Below are 25,490 nucleotides of genomic sequence, written 5' to 3'. Positions count from 1 at the left end.
CATCCCCCACGCAAGCAGGTGCCGGCGCTGCTCCCCCTGCAGTGACCGCCCCCCCGGCACCCCCAGCCCCACCGCCCAGCCCTGCCCCACGGCCCCCCAGCGCGGGGCAGGCTCCAGCATCTGGAAGGGATCAGCGGCGCTGCGGGGAAAGGGGAGGGCTATAAATAGCAGCCAGTTCCCAAATCAGAGATTAAAAACAACAACAACAAATCAAGACCAGAGCACGAAGTGCTGGCGCTGCTGCCCACCGTGTTTATACATATATATTGTTTTTTCCCTTTTTTTTTTTTTTTCCCCTGTTCCTCGCTTGTTTTCCATCTTCCCTCCTCGCTGTGATGTTCCGGGGCTGTCCTCTCACCCACTGGGCAGGCTCCCAGGGACGCATTTCTTGGAAGGTTGCAACCTCCTCCGGAGCTTGAAAACAAAGTGCGGGCAGGAACATCCCCGGACCCTTTTTCTGCTGGTTTAAGCCCAAACATGGGCTTGTTCCGCGGAGCCAGGCTGAGGGCTGGGGAGGTGGCCCACCGATCCCACCGAGGTCACGGAGGGGAGGTGGAAACACGGGCGAGAGGAGAAACAACCCCGTGGCCCCGGAGCCGGGGCGGCGGTGTTTATCCTTGTTTTATTGCCCTTTGAAGCCGTTTCAGTGGAAGGGCTGAGGTTTGGCAGCGCCGCCATACAGCCTGGGCCAGGCCGGCGTGACACACGCCGCCTTCGTTGGGGAAATAACCTCGTAAATCTGCTTAATGCGGGCACTGAATCATTCCCGCTCCGCTCCCATTGAGCTGAGCCTTCCCTGCTTTAAAAACAAAACAAAAAAAAAACAAGGATGGTAAAAACAAGGAGCAGGGAGGATCCCTGGAGAAACAGCCTGGCTGGAGGTGGCACTGGGGGACCTTCGAGGTCCCTTCCAACCCAAACCATCCCGTGACTCTAACGCCTGGAGGGGAGGATGTGGGGACCCCGCTGTCACCCTGCTGGCCATCGATGCCCTTCTGCAGGGCTGCGAAGTGCCCCCAGCCCCACGGGCAGCGCAAATCCTCCGGAGAACGATCTCAGCCAGCACGGACCCGCGCCTTCAGGGCTTTCTTCAAGGCTTCAGGACCACATGGCCGCCCCGGTTTTCCTTTTCGAGGCAGCGACGCAGAAACTGCGAGTTTCCTGCGTTCCCAAGCGGGGTGGGGAAAAAAAAAATAAAAGAAAAAAACAAAACAAAACAACAAAACTTGGAAACTTTTCTAAATATACGCTACGAACGTCCGCAAAGGAAGCGTCGCTAGAAAATACGTGACTTAAAAGGACAAAAAGCCAAAAAAAAAAAACAAACAAAACCATGACGTCCTCGGGATTACGCACGGTGCATCTCAGCCCCTCTACGTGCCCGGCTCGCAGCATCCCGGTGCTCTCGCAGCCGAGGCAAGGAAAGCCCGGGCTGAGCCCTGGCTCTGCTGACACAGCACGAAGCGGGGAGAGCTGCGCTGGGCTGAGTTCAAGGTCGAGGGCTGTAAATTCCTGGTTATATTTAGCTGCGGGATAGCAGCTGGCGGAAAACAAGAGGAAGAACAGCTGGGATGCAGGGAGGGAGAGGGGGGTGCGAGGAAGGTGGCTGGTTTGTCGCCTGAGATGAGGGTGAGACCTTCGGGGATGGGGGGGAGAGATTTTGGGGGCGGTGGCCGGGGGCTCCCACCTACCGTGCAGACGCAGGTGTGAGGGCACCGTGGTGGGGCAGGGAGCATCCTCGGTCAGCATCCCACGGCCGCGGTGTCCCCTGCGCCCAGCCAAGGCACCCAGGCTGCCCAGAGCATGACCGTGCCATGGGACGTGTCCCCGAGCACCACGGCCCCGTCACGGGCTGGGGACACGGGTGTCCCTCCCCGCCGAGCGGTGCCAGCCCTGGCAGCAGGACGCAGGCACGTGAGCAGCTCCTCCGTGCCCTGGCTGCCTCCAGCGCGAAAAATCCAGCGTGAGACCCCGTGTCGGGAGCCAGCCACCGCCGGCGGCGCACAAAGAGCCCCTTCACCGGCCCAGGAATGAGAAAACTGGGACGAAAACTGGGACGGGGGACAGCCGGGGTGCCGCAGACAGAAAGGCCTTTGTGCGACAGCCACCACCCAGCAGCGTCTCCACGGCCCCCACGGCCACACCACCTCGGCTCCCCCTCCGCGATGGGGTCTGCAGCTGCTGCGGCACCCTCGGGGGTGAGGCTGCGGGGTGCTGGGGTGGCTGGCACCCGCTGAGAGCTGGGATGATGGAGAAAAAAAACCTCCAGAGGCTCGCCCTCACACCACGGGAAGGCGTTGCCTGACTTTCCCTGAAGAAAACTGGAAACCGCGTTGGCATCTGCGAGGTCTCCGCTAGTGAGACGCTCCCAAAGGGCCCTGTGGCACCCCCAAAGGGTTTCATCCCTCAAGGAGGACTCCGAGGGAACTACAGAAGCCAGCTCCATGCCCCGAGGGCACTGCAGGGTGGACGTGCTCTCCTGCCAGCAGCCAGCGCTGTTGTTGCAACCCCCTTGTTTTGGATTTTATGTAAGCGGGGAACCCAACCCTGCTCCGGGACATGGTGAAATTGCAGCCGCACGGAAACAATTAGAAAGGGGAGGGATAAGGAAGAAGCTTGGCTTTATGGGCACAAAGAAGAAAACAGAGCCCGTCAGCCAGCCCAGATCCGTCTGTGCTGGGAGAAAGTAGCCCACGAGCGCGAGAAGGGCGCGGGGATGGGACCCACACCCGGGTGGGCTGGGGCCGAGGGTTTTGCTTGGGGCAGGTCCTGCTGCACTGGCAGGAGAAGGCTCTCGAGGAGATGCTGCCTCACTGAGGATGCCTCTCTCGCCAAGCTGGAGACCTTAAGAAAGGCCGAGGCAATGGCACGCCGACCCCAAAAGACCTGCTGGGATCCCCTCCACCGAGGAACCTATGGGTCCCCCGCTCTGTCCCATCATCTGCCCTGGGGAGCGTGTCCTCTCCGTGGGATGGAGGACAGGGCGAGCGCCTTGTGCCTGGGGTCATCACCCCTCCAGCAGCTCTGGGTAACAGCAAACACCCCTCCAGGCACGGTCCTGGCTCGGGACCAGCCTCGCAGCTCAGAGCAGCCTCTCCAAGCTGCAGGGCTCGTCGACAGGGGAAGCTCGCCACCAAAACCGCTGGAGAAAGGCACCCCGTGGGCATGGCGCGCTCCGAAGGCAAAGTGATTTTATCCCCCGTCCCCGTGGTGAGTCAGCTTTTACGACACCGCATCGGGAGAGCTTCACCCTCTCCTTTTAGGACATGGGGGACGCGGGAGACAGCCGGGAGCTTTGCAGCAGGGTGCTGGCCGCGCTGCTCAGCCGGGGAAAGTCTGATGCAAGCACGCAGGGAACTTGCTCCGCTGGCAACTTCCACCACGTCTTTCATCAGCAGCCCTCTGGGGCGGGAGTCCCACGGAGTAAATACCTGGGATGTGCTGGGGAACAGCTAATCCTGGGTTTGCCCTGCCCGGCAGGGGAGGAGGAGCAGGGCAGGTGAGATGGGGCTTGGGGCGCTGGCTGCTTCCCTGCGCGCCTGCTGGGGCTGAAACCCCTGCCAGATAAAAAAAAAAAAAAGCCAGCTCTTGAGGCCAGGAAACTGCAGGGCTTGGAAAAATCCAACGTCAGGGTGGCCAGAGCCCACTCGAAGCTCCAGCACGAAGCATCACCTCCTACCCCAAGGTGTGCCCGTGCCAGACCCAGCTCACATCCCCATGGCCAGCACCATGCTGGAGACGCAGCCCGACACCTCCTACACCCACCGCTGCCGACCCTGTGCCCAAATCTTCAACAGCTCTGGCCTGGCTGCTTGCTCCAGAATGCCCTAAAATACCCCAAAACATCCCTCTGGGGTCAGCAGACCGGCCCGTGGGCCTCATGGGGTGACCAGACCGACCTCCCGGCCCAACCACCCCTTTGGCTTATTCAGGTGGCTGTTTCCATTCCCTGTCCCCTCCCCTGTCCTTGGGTTTAGGGTCGGAAATGATGGATGCTTTCCTTAGTTCCAAATCCGAACATTGTTTTCTTCTGCGCCTCTTTTGGTTTTGTTTCCTTTTTTGTGGAAAATTCCCAGCGCTCGCCTGTCTCGGGGGCCAGGCAGGGAAGTGAAAGCGAACGCTGCGCTCAGCTGAGCCCGGGGAGGCTGGAGGAGCTGGAAATTTGAAGCACAGGCTGACCCCGAGCGCTTTCCACATCCTACAGCCAACCCCCGGCTGAGCCTTTTGCAGCAGCCAGGTGTCTTTGTACCATCTCCCAGTTCCTCCTTCCCAGCTCGCTATTTCCTACGAGCTGCAGGAGTCCTGGAGTGACCTGACCCGGCACAACCGCGTGCCTCAGGGAACCACTTTGTCCTTTGAAACACCCAAAACTCTGGGCCCCTTCAGTGCGATGGGGAGAGCATCCTGCAAGAAAGTCCGGGAGGAGCTGGGGTGGGCGCAGCCGGTGGCACGAAGCCACGGGTTGGGTTGTTTGGGGCATCGGGGCACCCTGTCCCCCACTGTGTCCCCCACACTGGCCCCTCTGTGGCCAGCCAGAAGTCACCTCCTGCTTTCGCTCTGGCTGCCCGAGGGGCCTCGTGCTCTTGCCCTCAAGGTCTGGAGAGGAATCACTCCCATCCCGGCTTGTGAGGGGACACGGGACGTTTGGTGCTCCCCACCTTTGGGGGACATCTTCCGCGTGTCCCCTCCGGGCTCCCCGCGGCCCCGTTACTGCTGTTGCGGCGGCAGCGGGCTGGGGCCATGCCCAGGAGCTCGGGCTGGCTGCTCCCCAGATAATTATAGCTCGGCTGTTTATATACCCTGTCCCGCGGCCGCAGGAAGGAAGGCTGCAGGGCTGCGTAACCGGGCTCCCCACCCCTTTCCCACTTCCCCCTCCCACCCGCACCCCCGCGTGTGAACCCGGCACTTGTGACGCCGCGGCGCAGCCCAGTGCTTCCGAGCCCCGTTTCCCCTTTCTCGTAGGGCTCCTCGTGGCACCGTGCACCGGGATGTCTCCAGGCTGTACCGGGCATGCTGGGGTCCCACCATGTCCCACCATGTCCCACCATGTCCCACCATGTCCCACCACCGCCGCAGGTGCTGCAGGCTGCCCACAGCATCTCCATGCAGGTCCCTCCACCCTCCATCCCCAAATGTAGGATCAGCTCGGCCATCCCAGCTTGTTTTGAGCAGGACCAAGCAGAGCACAGTGCTGCACAGCCTGCTTGGCTGCAGGAATGGGAATGGGAACGGGAACGGGGATGGGAATGGGAACGGGGATGGGGACGGGGACGGGGATGGGGACGGGGATGGGGACAGGAACGGAACGGGCTGTGCCTGCGCCACACCACAAGCCAGCTGTGACCAAGCCAGCGCTTTCTGTGTTTGTTTGGGCTGTTAGATAACTTCGAAAGCAGAAGCTGGAAGGGCTGGCGGCTGAACAGTTTGTTCTTTCTGACTTCTGCGTGCCGGTTTCTTCAAACCACAGCGCCTCAGCGATGAGATGCTGAAGCCGCAGCCCAGCTGTGCCCGCTCAGGGAGCCACACGGTGCAGAGCCTCTCCGTGTCCCCCGGTCCCCTCCTGCAGAACCTGCCCTTGCTCCATGCCCAGCCCCTCGCTGCCCGGGCACTGCACTTTTTTGGCACCGCGGTGAGGGGCTCTTGCCCCTTCTGGCCATGCTCCCAGCCCCAAGGCAAGCTTGTGCAGGCTCCGTGCCCTCTCCACCCGGTGCCCACCGACGTGGGGAAGCACCCTCCAGCTCCAGGGCTGGCACAAGACCTGCTCTCGGTGCTCAGGGCACGGACCACCATGGTCCAGCAACACGCTGTCCCCATGGGGGCTGAGCAAGGAAGCCCCACAGCTTGCTTGAGCGATGGAGGGAGGGGTGAAAACTCTTCCCAGCAGGGCTTTAAAGCTCCCAGCAAGCGCAGGAAGGCAGGGGCTTGCTGTCACCGAGGCCAGGGCATCCTGGGGAGCTGCGCAACCTCAACGGCTCGCCACCGAGCGTGCTGGGGAAGAGGCAAGATCAGAGGCAGGAGGAAAGCTACAGGCTCGTGCGCTTTCCTGTGGTGTCGGGGCAGGCTTGTTTTTGAGCTGCCGAAGAGGAAGCTCAAGCTCAGGCTCCAGCTCTGCTTTTGCACCCTCCCGTGCCAGGAGTGTCCTGGCTGCTCCATCCCCGCTGCTGGCCCAGCCGCTGGTGATGCTCTCTGCTCGCTCCTGGCTTCCACCTCGGGAGCCCCAGGCAGGGAGATGAGAGGAGTGGACCCAACGTGGAATTGGCAAAAACCAGGGGTGAACACCCAGCCCGCAGGATTTAAAAGCAGGGAGATCTCCCCGGGGAGGTTCTTCAGCCTCAAGTCCCCTCTTGCTCCCAGCCGTGCAGTCCAAAGGCCGCGGCCGTCCTTGCGCAGGGGACAAGGAGCACAGCCCAAGCTGTTTATTCACCACTTTGCTCCTCGCAGGGAGGAGCGAGGCAATGGCACGCCGGGCGAGATAAGGCATGGCTGCTGCAGCTGCGCTCGCCGGGAGCCTCGTCCTGTGCTCCGGGCCCACAGGTGCATTTGAGGTCAGGCAGAGGAGAGGCTGCCAACTGCGGCACAGCCCGGACTCGCCGCTCTCTGCAGCAGGGAGGGCACGGCGAAGCTCCCAGCCACCTCCAGCAGGCTGCTGGTGGCCCAGGAATCCACCTTTGCACGGCAGCAGGGGGTCAGGACGTGCCACGGGGGCCGCCCTCTGTCAATGGGAGCACTGGGACGCCGGGGTGGGTGTCCTCGTCACCGCGCTGCCCCGGATGGGTGCGCAGCGGGACGCGCGGCTCCGGCACAGCACGGGACCACGGTTCTCACGAGTGCAGCCAGCCACATGAGCAGGCAGCTGGGAACTCGGTGGCCGGGGCTGGCTCCCTGCAAGCAACGTTATTTATAACTCTCAGTTCCTCTCTTCTTTTCTGCCGGGTGGCAACTGGTTCTGCTGTTGGCCGAGCAATATATATTATATATATTTTTGCCTCCACTATTTCTAGGCTATTTTGGGCCTCCTTGCTGCGGGTGCTTTCAAAGAGCAGGTAGCTTGCTTCGTGTGCCCAGAGGAAGAGGAGGGATGTATGGGGAAGGCTTCCCAGATCAGGTGGGGGAAGCAGGCACCTGTAGCATCAGCTGCGTGCCAAGGAGCTGGGGCGCAGGAGGGGCAGCCTTTTCCTGAGGGTGCCACGATGGCCACGTCCTCCCAAGCATGCCAGCAGCACCAGCCCCTGCGCATGCTGCAAGAGCGCATCTGCACCCTCATCATGAGGAAGTGCACTGTGGGGAGGAGGAGAGAGAAGCAGCCCAGGGGTACTGTGGCTGCGACCCCTAAAAAAGCCACCTCATCCCAATGGGCTTGAGTCAGAGCTCCGTAACGGGGCAGGGAGGCCAGACCCTGAGCCACACAGAAAGCCTTGAGAAGCTCAGGAAGAGCCAGAAGCTGCTGCAGGACAGACGCCCACCTCGGATCTCGGCCAGCTCGAACCTTCCAGGCTGTTCTGCCGAGCTGGAGCCCTGTCCCTGGAGCTCTGCAAGGACTTGGCTTGCACAAGCACGAACCTTTTCCCTTCCCGGGGTCACGAGACCCAAACAGCCCCGACCAGGAGCTGTTTTTCTTTTGCTTTTTTTTTTTTTTTTTTTTTTTTTTGCTTTATCAGGATCTTGCTGAGACAGGCGGTGTTCCCAGCGAGCGGGTCATGTTTGCGCAGCGGTTTGTAAATGCAAACCCTTATGTAAGAGCGCGGGGTGGCTGCGGGGGCTCGGCCGCCCGCGCGTGCGCATGTGCAGGGCGCCCTGCCCGCGCCGCTGCCGCTGCTGCCACCAGGTCCCCGGCTCTCGAGGTGCACGGCGTGCGCACGAGGTGTCCCCTGCGGCAGCCTCTGCTCGGGGTGTGAAGGGCTGCACGCCTGCCGCACGCTCCCCCAGGCGCTTCCAGCAGCAGCGCTCCCCCTCCGCCGCCCGGCCCCGCTGCCAAAAATGCCTGTGCTTGCTCCAGTAACCCAGCTCCTGAAGGTCGCTGGCTCGAGGCCGGGCTCGCGTCCCGGCTGCCTGTTTTTATTATTGATTGTCCTTATCATCGCTCGGCTGAGTACACCCTGTCCCCTGCACGCCTGCTGCTTCTCCTGCTGCTTTTTGCCCGAGCTCTGTCTCTCCCCGGTGGGCAACCTGCGAGGACCGCGCTGCCTGCCCCGGGTGGTGCCAGCGGTCAGCACGGTGTCACCGGTGTCACCGCTGGGAGAAACCTGTGAATCAGCACTTGCTGATCCAGTGGGAAAACCTGCCTTTGGGGGACCATCAGTCTTTTTTTCTCCTCCATCCTCCTGCCTCCAGCGGCTCCTCTCGCTTCTCCAGCCTTGGCAGACACCCCTGCCACATGCCAGGTCTGGCTGTCCATGCCATCCCCCTGCCACCGTGTGTGGCACGCCACCAGTGCCACCAAAATGTGCCTGCTCCCTGCCTGTTGTGCCCACGCCTGATGCTGCCAGGGCATCTCCAGAGCGGTCCCACCGCCTGCAAGCAGGGGACGATGCAAGGATGTCCATCCACAGCACCTGATGGAAGGGGAGGGTGCAGGGACGCCAGGGTGGCAATGTCCCTCTGCCAGGCAGGGGCAAGCCCAGGAAGCAGCAGAGGAGAGGAAGAAAGAGAGGAAAAGGAGAAACAGAAACAGAAAGAGAAACAGAAAAGGAAACAGAAAGAAGTGAAAAAGAAAGAGAGAGAGAGCAAGAGGGAGAGCAGATGGAAGAGAGGGAGGGAGAAAGGGAGGAAGGGAGGGAGGCTGGAAGGTTGTAACTCCCTGCACCACATCTGCAGCAAGCCACGTGCTGATGGAGCCCACCAGCAAACCCAGCGGCTGGACACAGAGCTCTGAAATGCCTTCCCAAGGGAACGGCCAGGATCCATGGGGAGGAGAACCCCATGCTACTCCGGGGCTGGCTGTCATCGGGAGCATGGGGCACCCCAGCCATCCCTGTGTGCGTCCTGGTGCCAGCTGCTTTCCCCACACTGCTGAGCCCCTCATGCCAGGGCTCAGCAGCTGCCGACTTACAAATGTTGCCCCAGATAATCCCATTTCCTTGCTGCCCAGCAGCTGTGGGTGCCCCGCTTGCCCCTGGCTATCTGCAGGGGCCAGCAGGCTTCCCAAACATCCCGTGCGCTCCTCCTTGATGAGCCCAGCCTGCCTGCAGCAGAGCCTGGCTGTTACGAGCACGTTCGGGCTGCACGGCAGACGATGTGACCTGCAGCTCCAGGACGTGAGCCGGTCAAATTAAATTGGGTTTTAGCACGCTAATTGCCATGTATCAGCCAGCACGTGATGCAGCACACCCTTTTCATCCCGCAAACCCGCTGCTCTTTGAGAGGTTTCCAACGTGCCAGAAGACACAGCAGAAGGAGAAGGCAGAGCCAGGGCCCCAAGCGGATGCTTGGGTCACCTTGGGCACGGTGGCATCCCAACCCAGCCCTCTGGGGGTGCCACCGTGCCCAAGGCAATGCAGCCACCCCTTGCCTTGCCCCGTGCGTGGGGCTGCATGGCAGGGCTTATAGGGCCAGACAGGGGCAGCTGGGACACCAGTAAACAGGTCTGCACCTTGCTGGGGACAATCCCCAGCGGGGTGAGATGCACTTTCTGGAGAAGAGTGGAAAATTCCTCTTGCTGTGCCGGGCACTCCCTCAGCCCCAGCACATCAGCTGTTGTCTCGCAGGACTTGGCATGCCCCGCAGTGTTTATCAACACCGTTGCGCAAGGGCCGTGGCACACAGCTTGGCAGGGCCGCGTGGGCCGCTTGGGCAACCGGCTCTGCCGAAAGCCAGAGCACTTGGGAAAGAGTCCTGCAGCCTGCATGGGAGGCGAGACACGCCTGGCAGTCCGGCACGGTGTCGTCAACATGATGGCCATGGGCACCGGATGGCTGTCAGCGATGTCTGCGCCCTGGGGTTCGCTCCATCTCGTGTGACTCTTCCAGCACGTCCACAAGCACGAGGTGGTGCCACTCTCTTCGGCTCTGGGGCCCACAGAGCAGGCACCAGCCCCAAAATCCATCCATCCCCAAGCCACTTCGGTGTCCAGAGGGCTCCGTATGCCTCCCAACACCTCTCCGTGGGTCTGGTTTCATCTGGCAGGGCTGTGAAGGACCTCGGTGTGTTGGTGCCCCCTTACCCAAGATGTGTGGCTCCCTTCTCACCGAGGAAACCCTTCTGAGGGGTTGGGGGCACCAGGAGGAGCATGGACACCACAACGGCACATCTGGATGAGGGCTGCTCCGTGGGTGCAGCTGAGCACCAGCACTTTTTAACTTCAGGTGTGCAGAGCTGGCACGGTCCCCTGGGGCAGAGGAGGAGGATGGTGTCTGGGGGGCAGAGGGGACATGAGGCTGAGATGGGGGGGGCAGCAAGCGGGCAGCCCCAGGACGCAGTGGCAGTGGCAGGCAGGGCGGTGGGAGCTGGAGGTGTTGGCCAGGAGGCTGCTGAGAAGCAGCACCATGAGCAGCGTTCCGCACTGCCAGAGACACCCTGGAGCCCAGGAAATTCCTCGGCTGTTTCTCAAATCCCAAGGTGCGCCCCAAAGCCCGGCTGGAGCCAGAAAGGGCTGGCAGGTTGGTGGGGGTGGGTGCCAACCCCCACGGGGCAAGGAAGCAAAGCGTGGTCCCTCTGCACCCCCTCCAAGGGGCCGGCAGCTCCTCCGGGCACGAAAGGCACAGGGACCGAGGAGGGGGCTGCCCGGAGAGGGGTCCCATCGGGAAGAAGGGCAGCAGCCCCCTAAATTCAGCATCACGCAGACCCTTCCCCAAGCCTCCAGGCAGCTGGAGCCGTGGCGGAGAAGCAGGCTTCGTGCAAAGCCGGCCAAGAAGTTAGTCGGAGCAGAGGCATGCGTAAACATTTGGTTTCACCGAGGGCTCCGGGCGAACACAGTGTACCCTGGCTCCACGCAGCGGGAACAGCTGTGGCCCTGCGGGGCCCAGAGGCACCAAACCACAGTGGCAGAGCGACCTCCTGCGGCACGGCCACGGCCGGGGGCACCCCAAAACATCCTCGGTCCCTGGGAGCACCCCAAAACATCCTCGGCCCCCGGGGACAGGGCGCGACGCCGGTGCCAGGCGGATCCGCGCCCCTGCGGAGCCCCAGCCAAATTCTGGCAAAGGGGGCTGGCAGCTGGGGTGCCTCTGCCCGAGAGCTGTTAGCAGTGGTTAAGCAAACGATGCGGCAAACAACCCAGATATTGCCTCGCCTCGCTTGTGGCTGGCTGCAGTTTGGATTTCCAAGAACGGAAGCAGCCCGGGGCATGCTGCCGCGCCGGCAAGCGCAGCCCCTCATAGGGGAGAGGGAGCTGAAACCCAGTCCTTGCTCCCTCAGGTGGGGAATCTGACAAAATAAAAATATAAAAATAAAAATAAAAAACCCACTCACTGCACCTCTAGATGCTCCAGAGCACGGCACCAGCCGAGCCCTGGGCTTCCCTCTCTGCACCAACAGCGGGACCACCGCCAGCTGGGGATGCGCAACCCCACACAGACACCAAAACGCCACAGCCACAGCCCAAAACCACTCCCAGCATGGCCACAGAGCACAAGGTGCTGACAGGAAAACTCCTCCACCTCAGGGGAACCGCAGGGCTTGTGCCCATGCTGCCAGCAAAGGGGGTTCCCAGACCATTCCAGGGACTGCGTGGACCAAGGGATGTCCCCGAGGTTTACCCGTGCTCCTTGCCCAACCCACCCCAAAACCCAGGAGTGGAGGGGCCAGGGGCTGGTGGGGGGCACCCCACAGCCCCCAGCTGTCTCCGCTGAAGCTAAGGACAGCCTGCACTGCAGGTCAGCTGCGGGACGGTGACTTTGGACAGGTACCCGCGTGCTCTCCAGCTGGTATTTCGGAAAGCTTCCCGGGTTCCTGCACCCGTTTCTCAGCAGGCCCTCCCCCTGACAACAAGCAGAAGTTCCTGCGAAGCCTGCTCAGCTCGGGTGCGAGGTTCCTGGAGCTATTTCGGAGAATTTCTCTGAAACCCCTGTGTGCTGCACCCTGGTTATTCAACAGCCACACAGCACAGCAGGCGGGCTGGCTCCTGGCAAGCGCTCAAGAAGACAGATAATGGAAACGCAGAGCACAGCATCGCTCAGTGGTGGATCTGATTAATGGCAGGCTCGGAGGAACCTCAAACTTGGTGGGTTGGGTTTCTGTATTATTATTACTATTTGTTTTTGTTTTCTGGGAAATAAAGTGTCTGAGGTGTTGTGTTTCAGGCTGAGCATTTAAATGTCCCTCCTCTCTTCCCCCACCCCAGCAACGTTCTGCACAAACCAGTTTTCTCCTGAAGCTTTACATATATGTTTTGAATGACTCATTTTGCAAAGAATTGTACTCCCAGGATTATTTTTTTTTCTTATTTTAATTTCCTGAAAGCCTTTTCTTTTTCTGCGCTGGAGAAAAGACCCTGAGCGGCTCGGTGAGCTCGGTGAAGGTCACCAGAACACAGCACCATCCATCAGCGCACGCCTCTCTGCTTCCCACCAGCCTCGAGCTCTGCTGCTGAGCTTACTGCATGGTTTCTTGGCCAATTAGTGTTACAACATACATACATGCAACAAGCAGAACCACGCCAGCTTTCCACACGTTCTTGCCAATCGCTCTTGTCTTTTTAAGCCTTTGTTAATACTGAAATGTCTGGTGATAATGACAGGCCTAAGTCCCAGGGATGCAAGACCCTGAATCATGCTTTTCTTCTCCTTAGCTGGGGGACAGCTTTGGATGTGTGAGCTTCACTGCTTATTTCCAACCTCCTTGCTCTCGGCTGCTTGTTTTTTAATCAGCTTGGAATTAACTGGCTTATGGGGTGTTGCTTGCTTGTTGGGTTGATTATGGCCATTGAAAAGCAGTCTTAATTTTGATCTTAGGCGTCCTGGTACTTTATTTCTACAGCACCTTCTATCTCATCTTTCCATTTTTCATGGAAATGAAGTTCCTCTGGGATACCATGAATTATGGTAGCTGTTCTTTTGGCTTTGCTCCCAGAAAGCTCGTCCTAGTGAGAAGCAGCACTAGCTGCGATCTGGGGCAGCACTGGCACACAGCGTGATTAGCGGGGACGCGGGGCACTGGTGCCAAGTGACCGGGTATGAATTTCAAAGCTGTTCTTGAAGATGACGAAGATGAAGGGAGACACTTTGCACAGCAAACAACACCAAAGCTGGGCTGCCTAAGGAAGAGCAGCAAAGGGAGAGGAGACCTTGGGCAGAAGAGATTTTGCTGTTAGCCCTCTCTGCCAACATTTGGCTAGGACTTGAGGGGGAACGGCAAATTTGCCAGAAAAATGACAAGAGCAGCACTGGGACGGTGATTAGGAGGGGCATTCTCTCCATCTCCTTCCTGGGGATGGATGCACGTCAGTGCTCTCGCTCTGGCAGAAGCCTGTGGGGCTGACCCAGGCTCCCCCAAGCTCCGAAGTTGCCTTCTCATTGCTAGCTCCACCTCAGCAACACGAAGGTGCCAGATTTCACGGGCCAAGTGTTAACAAGTCCTGGCTTACCATTTCTTCTAAGCAGGTGACTTTGGGGCTTTGCTAACCCACGATTACACAGAGACGCAGACACGAGGAAACCTTTCTAATCCGCCCCTGTCGTAATCTGAGGGCGTGTAGGTGCTTAGATATTGCAGGGGAAAGTGCAAAGACTACCTGAGGACCTAGATAAGGCCACCTGTGCGGGTGTTTCAGCAATGTCAGGGCACACGGAGTGGTTCCCTGCTGCTGCACTGCCGGAGGCACACACGGGGACACGGAGCGCGGCGGGGGACCCGTGCCAGCGCGTGGTCAGGGCAGACCTGCCAGGGGAAAAAAAAAATAAAGAGATTGGGTTATTAAAATCACCAGGGGACAAAAAAAAAATGTCCCATCTCCACGTGGGACAAAGAGACTCCCCCGCCTTTTACAGGGAAAGCAATCTCTTTGATAACAGCTGTATATATATATATATATAATAATAATAATAAAAAAAAAACACTCTATCGTGATGACTTGGCTTTGATGCTAGGCTTGTTTCCACAGGGCAGAGGTTGCTCCGGCATCCTCGCGGAGCATGCACGCCCCAAGTGACTCCCACAAACAGGCTGGCTTCGCAGGCACAAAAAAAACCTTCAAAACAGCCAAAAAACCGAGATTTTGGGTCAGGATTTTGGTCCGGGGGGCGGCGGGGGGGTCTCCAAAACCCTTTAGCTTCAACTTATTTATTCCTTCCCCGCACCCCCAGCTCCCACAGCGCTCTCCTTGGAGGCGATGACCCCCCCCGTTCCCCGGGACCGCCCCGCTCCCCGGCGGCCATTTTGCCGCGGCGCTGCGAGCCCGGCGCCTTACGCCGGCTGCGCACCCTACGCCACCTCCGCAGCGCTCCGCACCGTTACCGCGGCAACCGCGCCCTCCTTCGGGCGGTGGCTCCGCTGTTTACGTAGCTTCCCCGCCCGCACTTGGCGCACTTGGGTCACTAGGGGCACTAGGAGCACTTGGTGCACTTGGAGCACTTGGAGCCCTAGGGGCGCTGGGAGCGGCCATGGCGCTGTCTCGCGCCGAGCGCTGCCTGGCGCTGCTTCTGCGGCTGCTGTCCCGAGCCTGCCTGGCGCTGCTGGGGCTGGCCGCCCCCTCGCCGCCCCGCTCCGTGCCCCCCCCGCGCCGCTCGCTGCTGCTGCTGCCAGCCTGCCAGCTGGCCAAGAAGCTCCGGCAGAGGGAGGTGGGCACCCCGGGGTGCTGGGTATGGGGATTTATGATTTATTTGGGGATTTATTTGGGGGGTTGGGGGGGTGTAGGGTGAGTTTTGGGGCAGCCCCCGTCGCTCAGCGCCTTCCTCCCCCCCTTCCCCAAGGTGACGTGCGTGGAGGTGGTGGAAGCCTACATCGAGAGGATCAAGGAGGTGAACCCGCTGATCAACGCCGTCGTCAAGGACAGGTAGCGTGGGGGCTACCTTATCCCCTTTATCTCATCCCTTATCCCTTATCCCTTATCCCCAGCACCTGAGCTGCCTCTCCCCTGGGTGCCCTGCAGGTTCGAGGAGGCTCTGCAGGAAGCCCGGCAGGTGGACAAGCTGCTGGCAGAAGGTCCCGGCGATGACTACCTGGAGGAGAAGTTCCCCTTCCTGGGGGTGCCCATCACTGTCAAGGAGGCCTTCTCGTTGCACGGTGGGTTCCCCCCTTCCCCTGCCTCTTGCACGCAGCGCCTTGGGTGTTAGGTGGCCTCTGCGGGGAGCTTGGGGGGAAACAGTGTCCTGCTCCCCATCTGCCTCCCCTTTGCTGACCCTTCCCTCACAGGGATGCCCAACACCTCTGGCCTGGTCAACCGCCGCGATGTCATCGCCACCTGCGATGCCACCGTGGTTTCACGGCTGAAGCAAGCCGGCGCCATCCCGCTGGGGGTGACCAACTGCAGCGAGCTGTGCATGTGGTACGAGTCCAGCAACAGGGTCTACGGCCGGACCAACAACCCCTATGACCTGCAGAGGATCGTGGGGGGCAGCTCAGGTGAGCACGCTGCTCCGGGGGAGGGAAGGGGTCAAAATGTACAAAGGAAATTGCTCTCGCTGAACGCTGCTTTCACTCGCTGCCGGGTTCCTGCAGAGCTTGCAGGCATTGTCCGGGGCGGTGCAGGAGGTGATTTGTAGGCCCAGCGTCTTCACACCTCCTAGGTGTTACACTTGGCACTGCTTCATCTTGTTATGGCTACAAAGCACAATGCAGATGTGGCATTTAAGCAAGCAAAAATCCGCTTGGCCTGTTTTCCCAGACATTGCAAAAGTGGCTGGGGCCACTTTGCGTGCACACAAAGGGAAGTGCCTACCGCGGGGTGCTTCTGCTTGTTCTGTGCTATCGACCACTGTTTTTGCTTTATTTTCTCCTGTGCAGGAGGGGAGGGTGGCGTCCTTGCAGCCGCCTGCTCGGTGATAGGTGTGGGCTCCGACATCGGCGGCAGCATCCGGATGCCGGCTTTCTTCAACGGCGTCTTTGGCCATAAACCCACCACAGGTGAAGCTCTGCAGGTGAAATGCACGGAGGAGGAGGGCGGTGGGAGGAAGCTCTGCTGGTTGCCTCCAGTGGGTTTTGCCACCGTGGGGCTGCCGGGCAGCGACAAGCAAATTCTTGCACGGGGCAAGCCCATGGCGTGAGCGCCGCAATGAGAAACCATCTGATGGCAGGACGTCAAGTGCATGGGAGGCAGGAGGTGTCTTGTGACAGGTATTGCATCCCCAGCGTGGGATGTTTTCCCAGCACCGGTATATGCTGCTTGGGTGTTTCCCTGACAGCAAGGACACAGGGTGCTTTCAGGTGGCGTCAGGGGTGGTTTTCAGCCTGGAAGGGTGCTTGGCTGTGCCAGCCAGCTGCTTTTGCCCCTTGTGCAAATTGCCCTGGGGTTGCAAACGCTCTGAGGAACACCACTGGAAATTCCTGGAGCTCGGGTGCAATCCTCAGGGTACCTCTGCAAATGCCTGGAGCAGGAACACAATCTCCAGGGCACCGTCACAAATTCCTGGAGCAGAAATGCGGTGCCCAGGGCACCGCTGCGAGTTCCCAGGGCAGCAATGCAAACATTGGATGTGCAACCCCTGAGCTGCAGTGGGAGACCGTGGTGCTGCAGGGCTCGCCCCATCTGGCACTGGTGGTGCTGGGGACACAGCTCGTGGTGAGTGACACCTCTCCTTGCTTGCAGGAGTGGTCCCCAACGACGGGCAGTTCCCCATCGCACAGGGGGTGCGCACCAGCTTCCTCTGCACCGGGCCCATGTGCCGCTACGCCGAGGACCTGGAGCCGATGCTGCGGGTCATGGCTGGCCCCGGAGTCCACAAGTAGGTTGCTCTTGGTGCTTCCCTGGTGGAGCTGGCCTTTTCTGTGTTCCGCCTGCTTTTTCCTGCCGTTGCAGAACTGGTTTTCTCTTGCACCTGAGCAGCGTTCAGTATGCACACAGCAGCACGGTGCAGGTAGGGCAGGTCCTGCTGCTTGCTGCAGCCCCTGCAGGCTCACGGTGCTTCACGTGGCCACGCGCTCCATTACTGCTTTCATTTCTGCTTTGGCCCTTGCAGTGCAAAGCTGAAGTCCTGACCTCAGCCTCAGGCAGGATCTGTCCCTACGGGGTGCACCTCGAGGGACAGGGTGCACCTCAAGGGACAAAGTTTCTTCTTACTGCTAGAGCAGCAATAAACTTGCAAAGCTAGCAGAGCACGGTGCCAGTGGGATGGGGAATGGGCAGTTTTGGGGTGTCTGTGTGTCTTGAGGGACCTTCCTTCTCCCACTGACCAAGGGCATGGTGTCCTGAGGATGTTTCCAAGCCTGTGAGCAGCTCCGGAGCAGGGAAGGAGCCAGGCATGGATTTGCGAGCAGCCTCGTTCCCTTTGCAGGCTGAAGCTGAACGAAAAGGTGTCTCTGGAGAAAATCAGGTTTTTCTGCATGGATCATGACGGCGGCTCCGTTTTTGTGTCGCCTGTGGACAAGGAGATCCTGCAGGCCCAGAAGAAGGTAGGAAGGAAGGGGGAGAAGATACTTCTCTTGTTCCTCATTACAGCAGAAACGGTGGAAACGTGACTGTCCTGGGGTATCCAGGGCTTTTGGTGTTTTGGGTTTATGGCAGCATATTGCGTCCTGGCGGAATCAAACCCTTCCCTCTGTCCCCACAGGTGGTGGAGTACCTCGAACGCGATCTGGGGGTGCAGGTGCAGCGCGTGTCCGTCCACAAGATGAAGTACTCCTTCCAGATCTGGTCGGCTATGATGTCTTCCAAGGACAGCGACGGGCAGGTGGGTGAGGTGGCACAGGCAAAGGCAGGGAGGAGAGGAGGATCAGCCCTCTGCTCCTCCAACTGTGGAGAGTTACAGAGCTCCCAGACCTGCCCAGAAGTTTTCTGTGCTCCTTTGCTCCATGAACAGAAATGGGAACCTCGTGGCACGCTGTTGCTGCAGTAGGGGTGTGTGTGTGCTTGCAGGATGCGCAGCTCTTCACGGACCTGCTCGGGGATCACGGGAAGCCGGTGTGGCCGCTGTGGGAGCTGATGAAGTGGCTGGTGGGGATGTCTTCTCACACCCTCCCGGCCATTGGTAAGCGCAAGCCCCGTGCTGTGCGGAGGTGCTGCTGGCTTGGCAGCAGGTAACGGGGGGGATAATGGGGAGCCCTCGTTAGCAGTGCTAGCATCACCTCCTGGTGAGTGCCGAGGTTGCTCTGCTCAACCCTTGGAGCAGTGGGCGAGCAGAAAGACGTTCCCCTACCAAATCTGGAGAGCGTCTCCTCCAATTCTAAGCTGTGGACAGCGTTGCGTGTGGCTTCACAACGTGCCTCCGAGCCTGCTGTAACCCACGGTCCTGTTGGCTCCGCTTTAACGCTGTGCTCCTCTTTGTGCCCTTGCCCTGCAGCCCTGGGGCTGACGGAGAAGCTGGTGAAACTCAACCGTGGCGCTAACGCCAAGCTGGTGAGCATGGGGAAGAGCCTGCAGGCTGAGATGGAGAGCTTGCTGGGGCCAGACGGAGTGCTCCTCTACCCATCCCACCCCACCGTGGCTCCACGGCACCACTCCCCGCTGTGCATGCCCTTCAACTTCGCCTACACAGGTGAGCAGCTGCAGCCCCCTCGCCTGCATCTTGAGCTCCTTGTTACCAGCTCCACGGTGCGATGCTGCCTGGCTTCAGAGCAGTGTAGGGACGGTGCCTGAAGCAGATCTTGGCACCTCACAGCAAGGGTGGCATCGCTTGTGGGTCATCCCTGTGATGCTGGCAGCCTCTGGCCGCTGCTGTCCCTTTGTGCTCTGCCTGGTGGTCACCTAGCTTGGCGGACCTGATCCATGCGAGATATCGGCCTCCGAGTCAGCTGGGGGAGAGCTCTGATGTGATCTTCTCTCTTCCAGCCATCTTCAACGTCCTGGGCTTGCCCGTCACGCAGTGCCCACTGGGTTTGAGCAGCGAGGGCTTGCCACTGGGCATCCAGCTGGTGGCTGCATCCTACAACGACCACCTGACGCTGGCAGTGGCCCGCTACCTGGAGGAGGCCTTCGGAGGATGGGTGCTGCCTGGCAAAGCTTAGCCCGGCCTCCAGGAGGCAGGGACAGAGGTGGCCACGCTGGGAAAGGCGGCGGCAGGCGCTGATGTCCTGCCACTGCCTTCTGCCTCCGTGCTTGGAGCATCCTGCCCGCGTCCAGCCCGTGTCCTCCTGGGCGGGGGGGTGCCCGTCCCTCCGTAGCGCCTGCTGCTTTGGAGACGCTGTGTGAAGGCGAGGGAGAGGAGGCTCGATAGGGCACGGGTGCTGCAGAACTGTCTTCATTCTTCTTGGCCTCTCCCTACCCATGGCTTGGGCTGCTCGTGGGCACCCCAAAGGTGTCCTGGTCCCCGCAGCTTCCGTGATGTGCTGCAGGGCGTCCCCCCCCCAGCCGGCAAGCAACGCAGGAGGTGATGCTGGAGGTGATGTTGGAGGTGGCTGCGCACAGAAGGGACCGAGCATTTGCTCTTGTGAGCCTTTGACAGCACTGAAGAGCTTTTTGGCTGCAGCTCTCTGCGTGCTGGGATGGCTGACGCGTCTCCTGCCCACAGCTTCTTGGGATCACCCAGCCTGATCGGCGTCCCGTGCTCCTGCCCTCCAAGGTGCCCGCTGCCTTGCCGTCCCCCATGAGTGACACGGGCAGAGATTTGGGCCGGGGGGGGCTATGGGGCAATAAGTGCGAGGTGTTCTCAATGAGGATAACATTAAAGAGTTTGTCTGCCCGGTGCCTGCGTGTCCTTGTCCCTGCAGCCCTGCTGGTGTGGTGTCGGTGACAGCCTCGTCCCCAAGGAGCCCACCTCAGGCTGCAGCTGCTGCTTGCTTTGCAGGGGTTGCACAGTGTGGTCCTCTGGCAGAGCATCAGCCTGGTGCTCGTCCTCCTGCTCCCTTGGGGTCCCGCTGTTTGGAGGGTGTCCTGTGGGTGCCAACCAGCAGCATCTGCACTGGGTGATGCCCGAAGGCTTAAAAGCCAGGGAGGCGCCGATTTAGGGAACAGCTTGCAGAGGGCACTGCTGAGCCAGCTGAGAGCCTGGTGGAGCCTGCAGCAAGGTAACCGAGTCAAGGAGGAAGGAAGAGAGAAGAAACCTGACCCAGGGGTAAAAAAAAAAACTCCCACGAACCACCAAAGCAACATCACGTGTTGTGCCCTGGAACGTCTCTGTCGGCTTCCAAGTGCAGCTGGGTCGGGCACGGAGGACGCAACTGGTGGCTTGTCCCCTGCGAGCAGGTGGCCAAAACGGTGGGCAAGCGTCTGGAGATACTTCCAGTGGGAGCTCAGAGCATCTCAAAGGCTAACGTGGGGTTTTGGAGCTGGACTAGACCTGGGCTTGGAGTCCAAAGCTGTTTGCTGCAAGGCATTCCCACCACAGCAGGGCGCAAATGGGCAGCTGCACGGCTGAAGGTAGGGAGAACCCGGGTGGCGCTGGGGGAAGAGGGCTGCGGGGAGCTACCTCCACGTGGGGCAGCTAAAAAAAACAGGAGCAAACACTGCTGGGCATAAATGCTGCTCCGCTGGGTGGGTTTTGGAGCTTTCCGATGGCTGGGGGCGCCCTGTTTTGCCCAGCCAGGGTGCAGGCATGCCTGGCATCCTCCTCATCTCATCCCCGGGGTCACAGCACCGGTGCCACCGGTCGTGCCGGTCTGAGTGCTGTCCCAAACACACCCAGATCCTGGCAGCGCCAGTGCTTGCCTTCTGTGGGCTTCCCCCGAGCTCCCAGGCGTGCTGCATGAGCAGACCAAGGCAGCTGCAGCAGGAGGTGGCCACAGCACAGTGGGGCAAGGGATGGCAAGCTGTCCCCGTGCACCCCCTGGCCACCACAGCCCCCGTCGTGGGGGGACAGTGGGGACAGTGCAGGGTCCCCAGCAGGCTGCGGAGGTGGCACCCTGTGCCACGATGCACGCAGCCTCTGTGGGCAAGGTGTGCTTGCAGCAGCTTTGTGGGGGGGAAAAAAAACAACTCCTGTTTTTTATAATCCCAGGTCCTGGCTGCCCGGCGTGGCCACGGGTGGCCAAAGTGCTCGAGCACACGGCGGGATGTGGCACGGCGATGTAGAGCAGATGGCTGAGGGATGAGCCCGGCGCTGAGCCTGCTGCTGTCCCTGGCTGGCTGCACCCTGCTCCAGGGTGAGTCCTGCACCGGGCAGTGGCACCACAAAGTGGCTTCACGGCTGGGAAAAACCACGGGGACGGCTCTTTGAGCAACAAAACACACCCGCGGGGAGGTTGGGTGCAGGGGGCGCTTGGTCAAAGCGGGGGGACCCCCGCGACGTGGCCAAGGAGGACGGGGCACGCGGCTGCTGGGATATGCAAAGTGGGGTGCAGAGCCTCACGCCCCCCCCCTGCTCCCTCCAGGCTTGCCGTTCCCACCCCAGGACGTGAGGCTGGAAGCCCAAAATTTCCACGTGCAGCTGTGGTGGGAGCAGGACCCGCGCACCCATGGCGAGGCCACGTACCAGGTGGAGTGGAAGAGGCGGTAGGTGCTCTGCACGGGCTCGGCACCCCAGCAGGGTGCCCCCCAGGAGCCCGAGGACTGCTTTCCCGTAGTAAACATCCCCTAATAATAGAAACGCAGAGAGCAGCTCGTTATTTCCCCGTGCTCAAACAGGAGTTTTGTATTTCAGTCCCTGCCCCTCGCCTCCTGTCCTTTCGCTGGGCAGCACCAAGAGGCTCCCAGCTCCACCAGCGTCGCTCCACTGGGAGCCTGCCCGCGTTGATAAGGTCTCCTTGCCCCAAAGACCTTATCTCCTCGCTCCTTTTGGGGCTGAGCCTTCCCAGGTGGTCTTTTTGGACCTCTGCTGGGCTCGCTCCTGCATGTCAGCTGGTGATGCCCTTAGTGCAGCCCGTGCCTGGATCTTGCTCTCCAACCCCTCTCGCTTGGATGTTTGTTGGCCAGGGAAGGGTTTTTCCTTCTGGCACCTTCTCCCTGCATTTTCTCTGTGGGCAGAACCTCCAGTTGGACCAGGGCAGATGCCTCCTGGGGGAACCACACGGGCTCGTCCTGGGTGTGCCAGCTGTATTTCGGCGAGATCTACGATATCTACTGGGCGAGAGTGAGAGCCGCCGAGGGCGGCGAGCTGTCCCCGTGGGTCTATTCCAACGAGCTGCAGCCATACAGAGACAGTAAGGACCAGGGAGCACCTTCAACCACATCCCTGCCCCTCCTGGGGGGGCTGATGGGCAGAGAGGTCCTTGGAGAGGTGGGAAAAGTGCCCGGGCAGAGGAACAGGGAGGGGAGCAAGGAAAAGGGCTCAGTGTAGAGAAAGGGGATGGAGGAGGAGACGCAGTTGAGATGAAAACCCTCGATGGGACACCCCAGGCCATCAGGAATGTGGGTTTTTGGAGAAGATGGGGAAGCAAAAGGGATGGGATGTCCCTTCACATCTAAAAGCATCCCTTGTTCATCCCAGCCGGGGGTGCAAGAGGCGCTGGCTGGGGGCAGTTTTGTCACAGCAGGCTGGTGAGGGCAGGAGGATCAGAACAGCATAATTTCTAGAGAGACATTTCTAGAGAAACGAGATGTTTTGAAGGCTTCTTCTGCTTCCTCCTAATTTTTTTTTCTCTCCCTACAGCCATTGTGGGCCCCCCCACGTTGTCCTGGCTGTTCCAGGGCCACAGCCTCAGCATCAACGTCAGCGTGCCGCTCACCCCGTTCCGCAGCAAGAAGGGCTCCTACAAACCGGTCAACAAAGTGCTGCTCAAGCTGTGGTACTGGCTGCACCTCTACGACGGGGAGGTGCTCACCCAGCAAGTGCGTGGCGGGGGGGGGGGACACAGGCAAAAAGGGCACGGGGCATGCAGAAGTTCCCTGGTGCAACGGGGATGCTTTGGAGCCCGCACCCCATTGCGCAAAGGGTGGTAGCGGATACGAGGGGGCTGATGGTTTGCACCCCCCCCAAAATCAGGGGGTGGAAGGGGACCCCTTTTCCTCTTCTGGCTTGCAGGCGTACTGAAAAATGAACAATTTGGGGATGGAAACACGGGGATGGGGGGGGTCTTTGCACAGGCAACGACGCTCGGTGCCTCGGCCACGCGTCCCCTCGGCTTGCAGGTGCCCTGCAGGCGGAGCGGGAGGGGAGCACCCTGCACCTTCAGGCACCTGAAGCAGAGCACGCGGTACTGTGTGCGCACCATGGCCGTGGGCACGGCCCCCGAACGCAGCCGGGAGGCTGAGCAATGCCTGGTGACCCCGGCAGCTCCTGCAGGTGAGAGCTCGCCGCGTCCTCCCCACGGGTCGCACAGCCTGGGCTGATCTGCTCAGCGCCAGACCCGTTTCGGGGGGATGCTGCCTAGCGTGGGAGCTCCCTCCACCCCTCAACCCCGTGGGGACCATCCCAGCAGGCTTCCCCTGGGTCCTCCTCGCCGCGCTGAATGCCACCTTCCTGCTGCTGAGCGTGGCCGGGCTCTGCCTGCTCCATCTCTACATCTCCCCGAAGCCCTCGGAGATGCGCCTCCCGAAAACGCTGGTGAGTGACGGCCACGGGGATCCCTGCACCTCCTTCTCTCCACCTCTCCGGGCATCCCAGTGCTCCCAAGTCTTGCTGCATGCGAGGAGATGCTGTCTTTGCAATTTCTGGGAAAATTCAGAAATTTTTCTGGGGCTGCAGTGCTGCTGGGCTCACCCAGGGTATTCTCAGCCAGCAGAACGGAGCCATAAATCTCCATTTCCTACAGGAAAAGCCCCATGGAAACACTCACCAGGACAGCCCATCTCCCCAGATCCTTTTTCCCCTCTTTAATCCCATTTCCCGGGACTGTGGGTGGCACCTCTGGGCACACAAGTGACCTGCCAGGCTACGAAGCCCCCCGTACCTCATGCGGAGTCGGTGGCCAGCTGCATGGGGCTCGCTTGCGCACCGGTTGGGATTTTGGCAAGCCGGGACCGACTGCTTTTGCTGCTTGCTTTCCCCCAGGCCCCTCTGGACAGGAGCAGCGGGGTGCCCACCCTCGTGCCGCGGGAGGATGCGCTCGCCCTGCTGCTGCCTGCTGGAGAGGAGCCGGCAGCGCCTGGAGCCCCACCACAACCCAGGGCGAGGCGTCCCCAAGAACCGAGTGGTTACTGCCCCAATGGGTTTGGGACGTCCCGTCCCGAGGGATGGGACACGTCCTGCACCCACAGCCAGCCCGGGCAGGCGCTGGGCACCTGGGCATCGCTGCGGCTGGAGGAGGAGGAGGAGGAGGAGGAGGAGGAGGAGGAGGAGGAGGAAGAGGAGGAGGAGCGTGATGGGGATGCCGCGATGCCATCCACTGACAGCAGCACGAGAGATGGGGACTATGGGACATCCGAGACGTGGCTCCCCCTGCGCCTCCAGCTTTATTCCAAGTGCCCGTGGGCAGCTCCAGGAGCGGCCGTCAGCCTTCGTCCCTCCCTGCAAACCATCAGCTTCAGCCCTGGGGAGCTGCAGGAGAGCGGGGCCGGGTGCTGGGTGCCCCTCAGCTCTGTCAAGCTGCCGGTCAGCAAAGAGGAGGACGAGGAGCAGCTCCCCTGTGCTGTCCCCCCCCCGAGGACCGAGCTGCAGCCGGGGGACAGTGGCACGCAGCGGGGTGACACGGGGCGGGCAGCACCAGGCTGCCCCTGCCCGGTGCCCCTCGGCACGTCCCACGTGGGCACACTCCGTGGACAGGTGGCAGCAACGTCCTCAGAGCATCCCTCCATGGTTTTGGGGGCTTCTGAGGCAAAATGTGAGGAATAGGAGCCCCGGCTGAACCCCCCCCACCTTTATCTATTTATCCACCTACAGAAGTGTGTGCGCACTGATGCCTCTCTCTGTATCCAAATGTCTCTTTTATTAGAGGAGATTAATTTTATTTTTTTTTAATCCTGTCTGGATAGACTGATTGCGCCCAGTTATTTTTGAATAACACTAATTTATGATGGGAGCTCGCTTATTGCCTCTGTGCCACAGGACGAGTGCTGCCAGGCCTGGGGAAGCTGCTGGGAAATTTGGGCTTCCCTGGGGGAAATGACAGCACGCCAAAAAGGCCGGTTCCTCAGCAGGATGGATTTATTATCCCTCCTCTCCAGGCTCCTGGACCTGTGAAGCTCAGTCTGGATTTGGGAAAGGCCCCCGCGGTGGCACGAGGGGCTGCCCCTCTCTGGGGCTGTCCCCAGAGGGGTGTCCTGGGGTTTTTGTCCGTCCCAGGGGCAGGTGTGTTGGGTGGTGCCTCACCAGGGCTCATCTCGGGCTCAGCTGGAACAAGAGAGTCTGATTTTCCTTCTCTGGTTTCACTTTCTTTTTTCACTACCACAAAAAAAAATTAAAAATTGGGGGGGTGGGAGAAGCACCTGCTGTCACGCCGGGCCATGTGAAATGGCCTTTTTCATTTTCAGGTGTTTAGAAAGCAAACCCAAAAGCCAAGTCAGAAGAATTTCCCCCATCTACACATCAGGCAGACTTCAGAGGGGGTTGAGGTTTTGAGGCAAAAGCGGTGTAATCTGTAAATCCTCGGCAAAATGTTCCACGCTGACATTCCCTCCCACTCAGTACCCTCTTTTCTTCCTTTCTTTCTTT

General features: G+C 60.4%; 2 protein-coding genes and 1 long non-coding RNA gene across 6 annotated transcripts; 2 read left to right on the top strand and 1 right to left on the bottom strand.

Moving 5' to 3' along the window:
- Positions 1-210: 210 nt before the first annotated feature.
- On the bottom strand, positions 211-2,256 carry LOC140003333 (uncharacterized). Its single transcript, XR_011811823.1, has 2 exons — positions 1,692-2,256; positions 211-1,161 (listed from the first exon to the last, which is right to left on the bottom strand). It is a non-coding gene; the product is annotated as an uncharacterized lncRNA (long non-coding RNA).
- A 12,168-nt stretch (positions 2,257-14,424) lies between these two features.
- Positions 14,425-19,711, top strand: FAAH2 (fatty acid amide hydrolase 2). 2 transcript variants are annotated; one of them, XM_027465126.3, is made up of 11 exons: positions 14,425-14,732; positions 14,844-14,926; positions 15,023-15,156; positions 15,286-15,495; positions 15,877-15,996; positions 16,679-16,814; positions 17,364-17,481; positions 17,640-17,759; positions 17,945-18,056; positions 18,369-18,563; positions 18,857-19,711. In XM_027465126.3, exons 1-11 carry the CDS (start codon positions 14,535-14,537, stop codon positions 19,030-19,032), a joined length of 1,602 nt encoding a protein of 533 aa, XP_027320927.2. In that variant the 5' UTR covers positions 14,425-14,534; the 3' UTR covers positions 19,033-19,711. The 2 variants fall into 2 exon arrangements, with proteins under 2 accessions (XP_027320927.2, XP_027320929.2); XM_027465128.3 differs by having other exon boundaries at positions 14,427-14,711.
- Positions 19,712-19,848: 137 nt separating this feature from the next.
- Positions 19,849-25,193, top strand: LOC140003295 (uncharacterized). Of its 3 annotated transcripts, none has more exons than XM_072042932.1 (8): positions 19,849-20,383; positions 20,961-21,105; positions 21,334-21,454; positions 21,935-22,101; positions 22,551-22,729; positions 23,030-23,183; positions 23,317-23,444; positions 23,892-25,193. In XM_072042932.1, exons 2-8 carry the CDS (start codon positions 21,051-21,053, stop codon positions 24,669-24,671), a joined length of 1,584 nt encoding a protein of 527 aa, XP_071899033.1. In that variant the 5' UTR covers positions 19,849-20,383; positions 20,961-21,050; the 3' UTR covers positions 24,672-25,193. The 3 variants fall into 3 exon arrangements, with proteins under 3 accessions (XP_071899033.1, XP_071899032.1, XP_071899031.1); XM_072042931.1 differs by having other exon boundaries at positions 21,926-22,101; positions 23,320-23,444; XM_072042930.1 differs by having other exon boundaries at positions 21,926-22,101.
- Positions 25,194-25,490: the final 297 nt, after the last annotated feature.

This window comes from Anas platyrhynchos, chromosome 10, assembly GCF_047663525.1.
Source record: "Anas platyrhynchos isolate ZD024472 breed Pekin duck chromosome 10, IASCAAS_PekinDuck_T2T, whole genome shotgun sequence".
Lineage (NCBI taxonomy): Eukaryota > Metazoa > Chordata > Aves > Anseriformes > Anatidae > Anas > Anas platyrhynchos.
The sequence above is the reverse complement of the archived record's forward strand: the minus strand, read 5'-3'. Positions and strand labels throughout refer to the sequence as shown.

Excerpts from the sequence above, each read along its gene's own strand:
- FAAH2 (XM_027465126.3), top strand. The coding sequence starts at position 14,535 with ATGGCGCTGTCTCGCGCCGAGCGCTGCCTGGCGCTGCTTCTGCGGCTG. Across the intron at positions 14,733-14,843 it reads TGGGCACCCCGGGGTGCTGG|GTGACGTGCGTGGAGGTGGT; the intron begins GTATGGGGATTT and ends CCCTTCCCCAAG. Across the intron at positions 18,057-18,368 it reads TCACACCCTCCCGGCCATTG|CCCTGGGGCTGACGGAGAAG; the intron begins GTAAGCGCAAGC and ends CTTGCCCTGCAG.
- LOC140003295 (XM_072042930.1), top strand. The coding sequence starts at position 21,051 with ATGAGCCCGGCGCTGAGCCTGCTGCTGTCCCTGGCTGGCTGCACCCTG. Across the intron at positions 22,102-22,550 it reads GCTGCAGCCATACAGAGACA|CCATTGTGGGCCCCCCCACG; the intron begins GTAAGGACCAGG and ends CTCTCCCTACAG. Across the intron at positions 22,730-23,029 it reads GGGAGGTGCTCACCCAGCAA|GTGCCCTGCAGGCGGAGCGG; the intron begins GTGCGTGGCGGG and ends CTCGGCTTGCAG.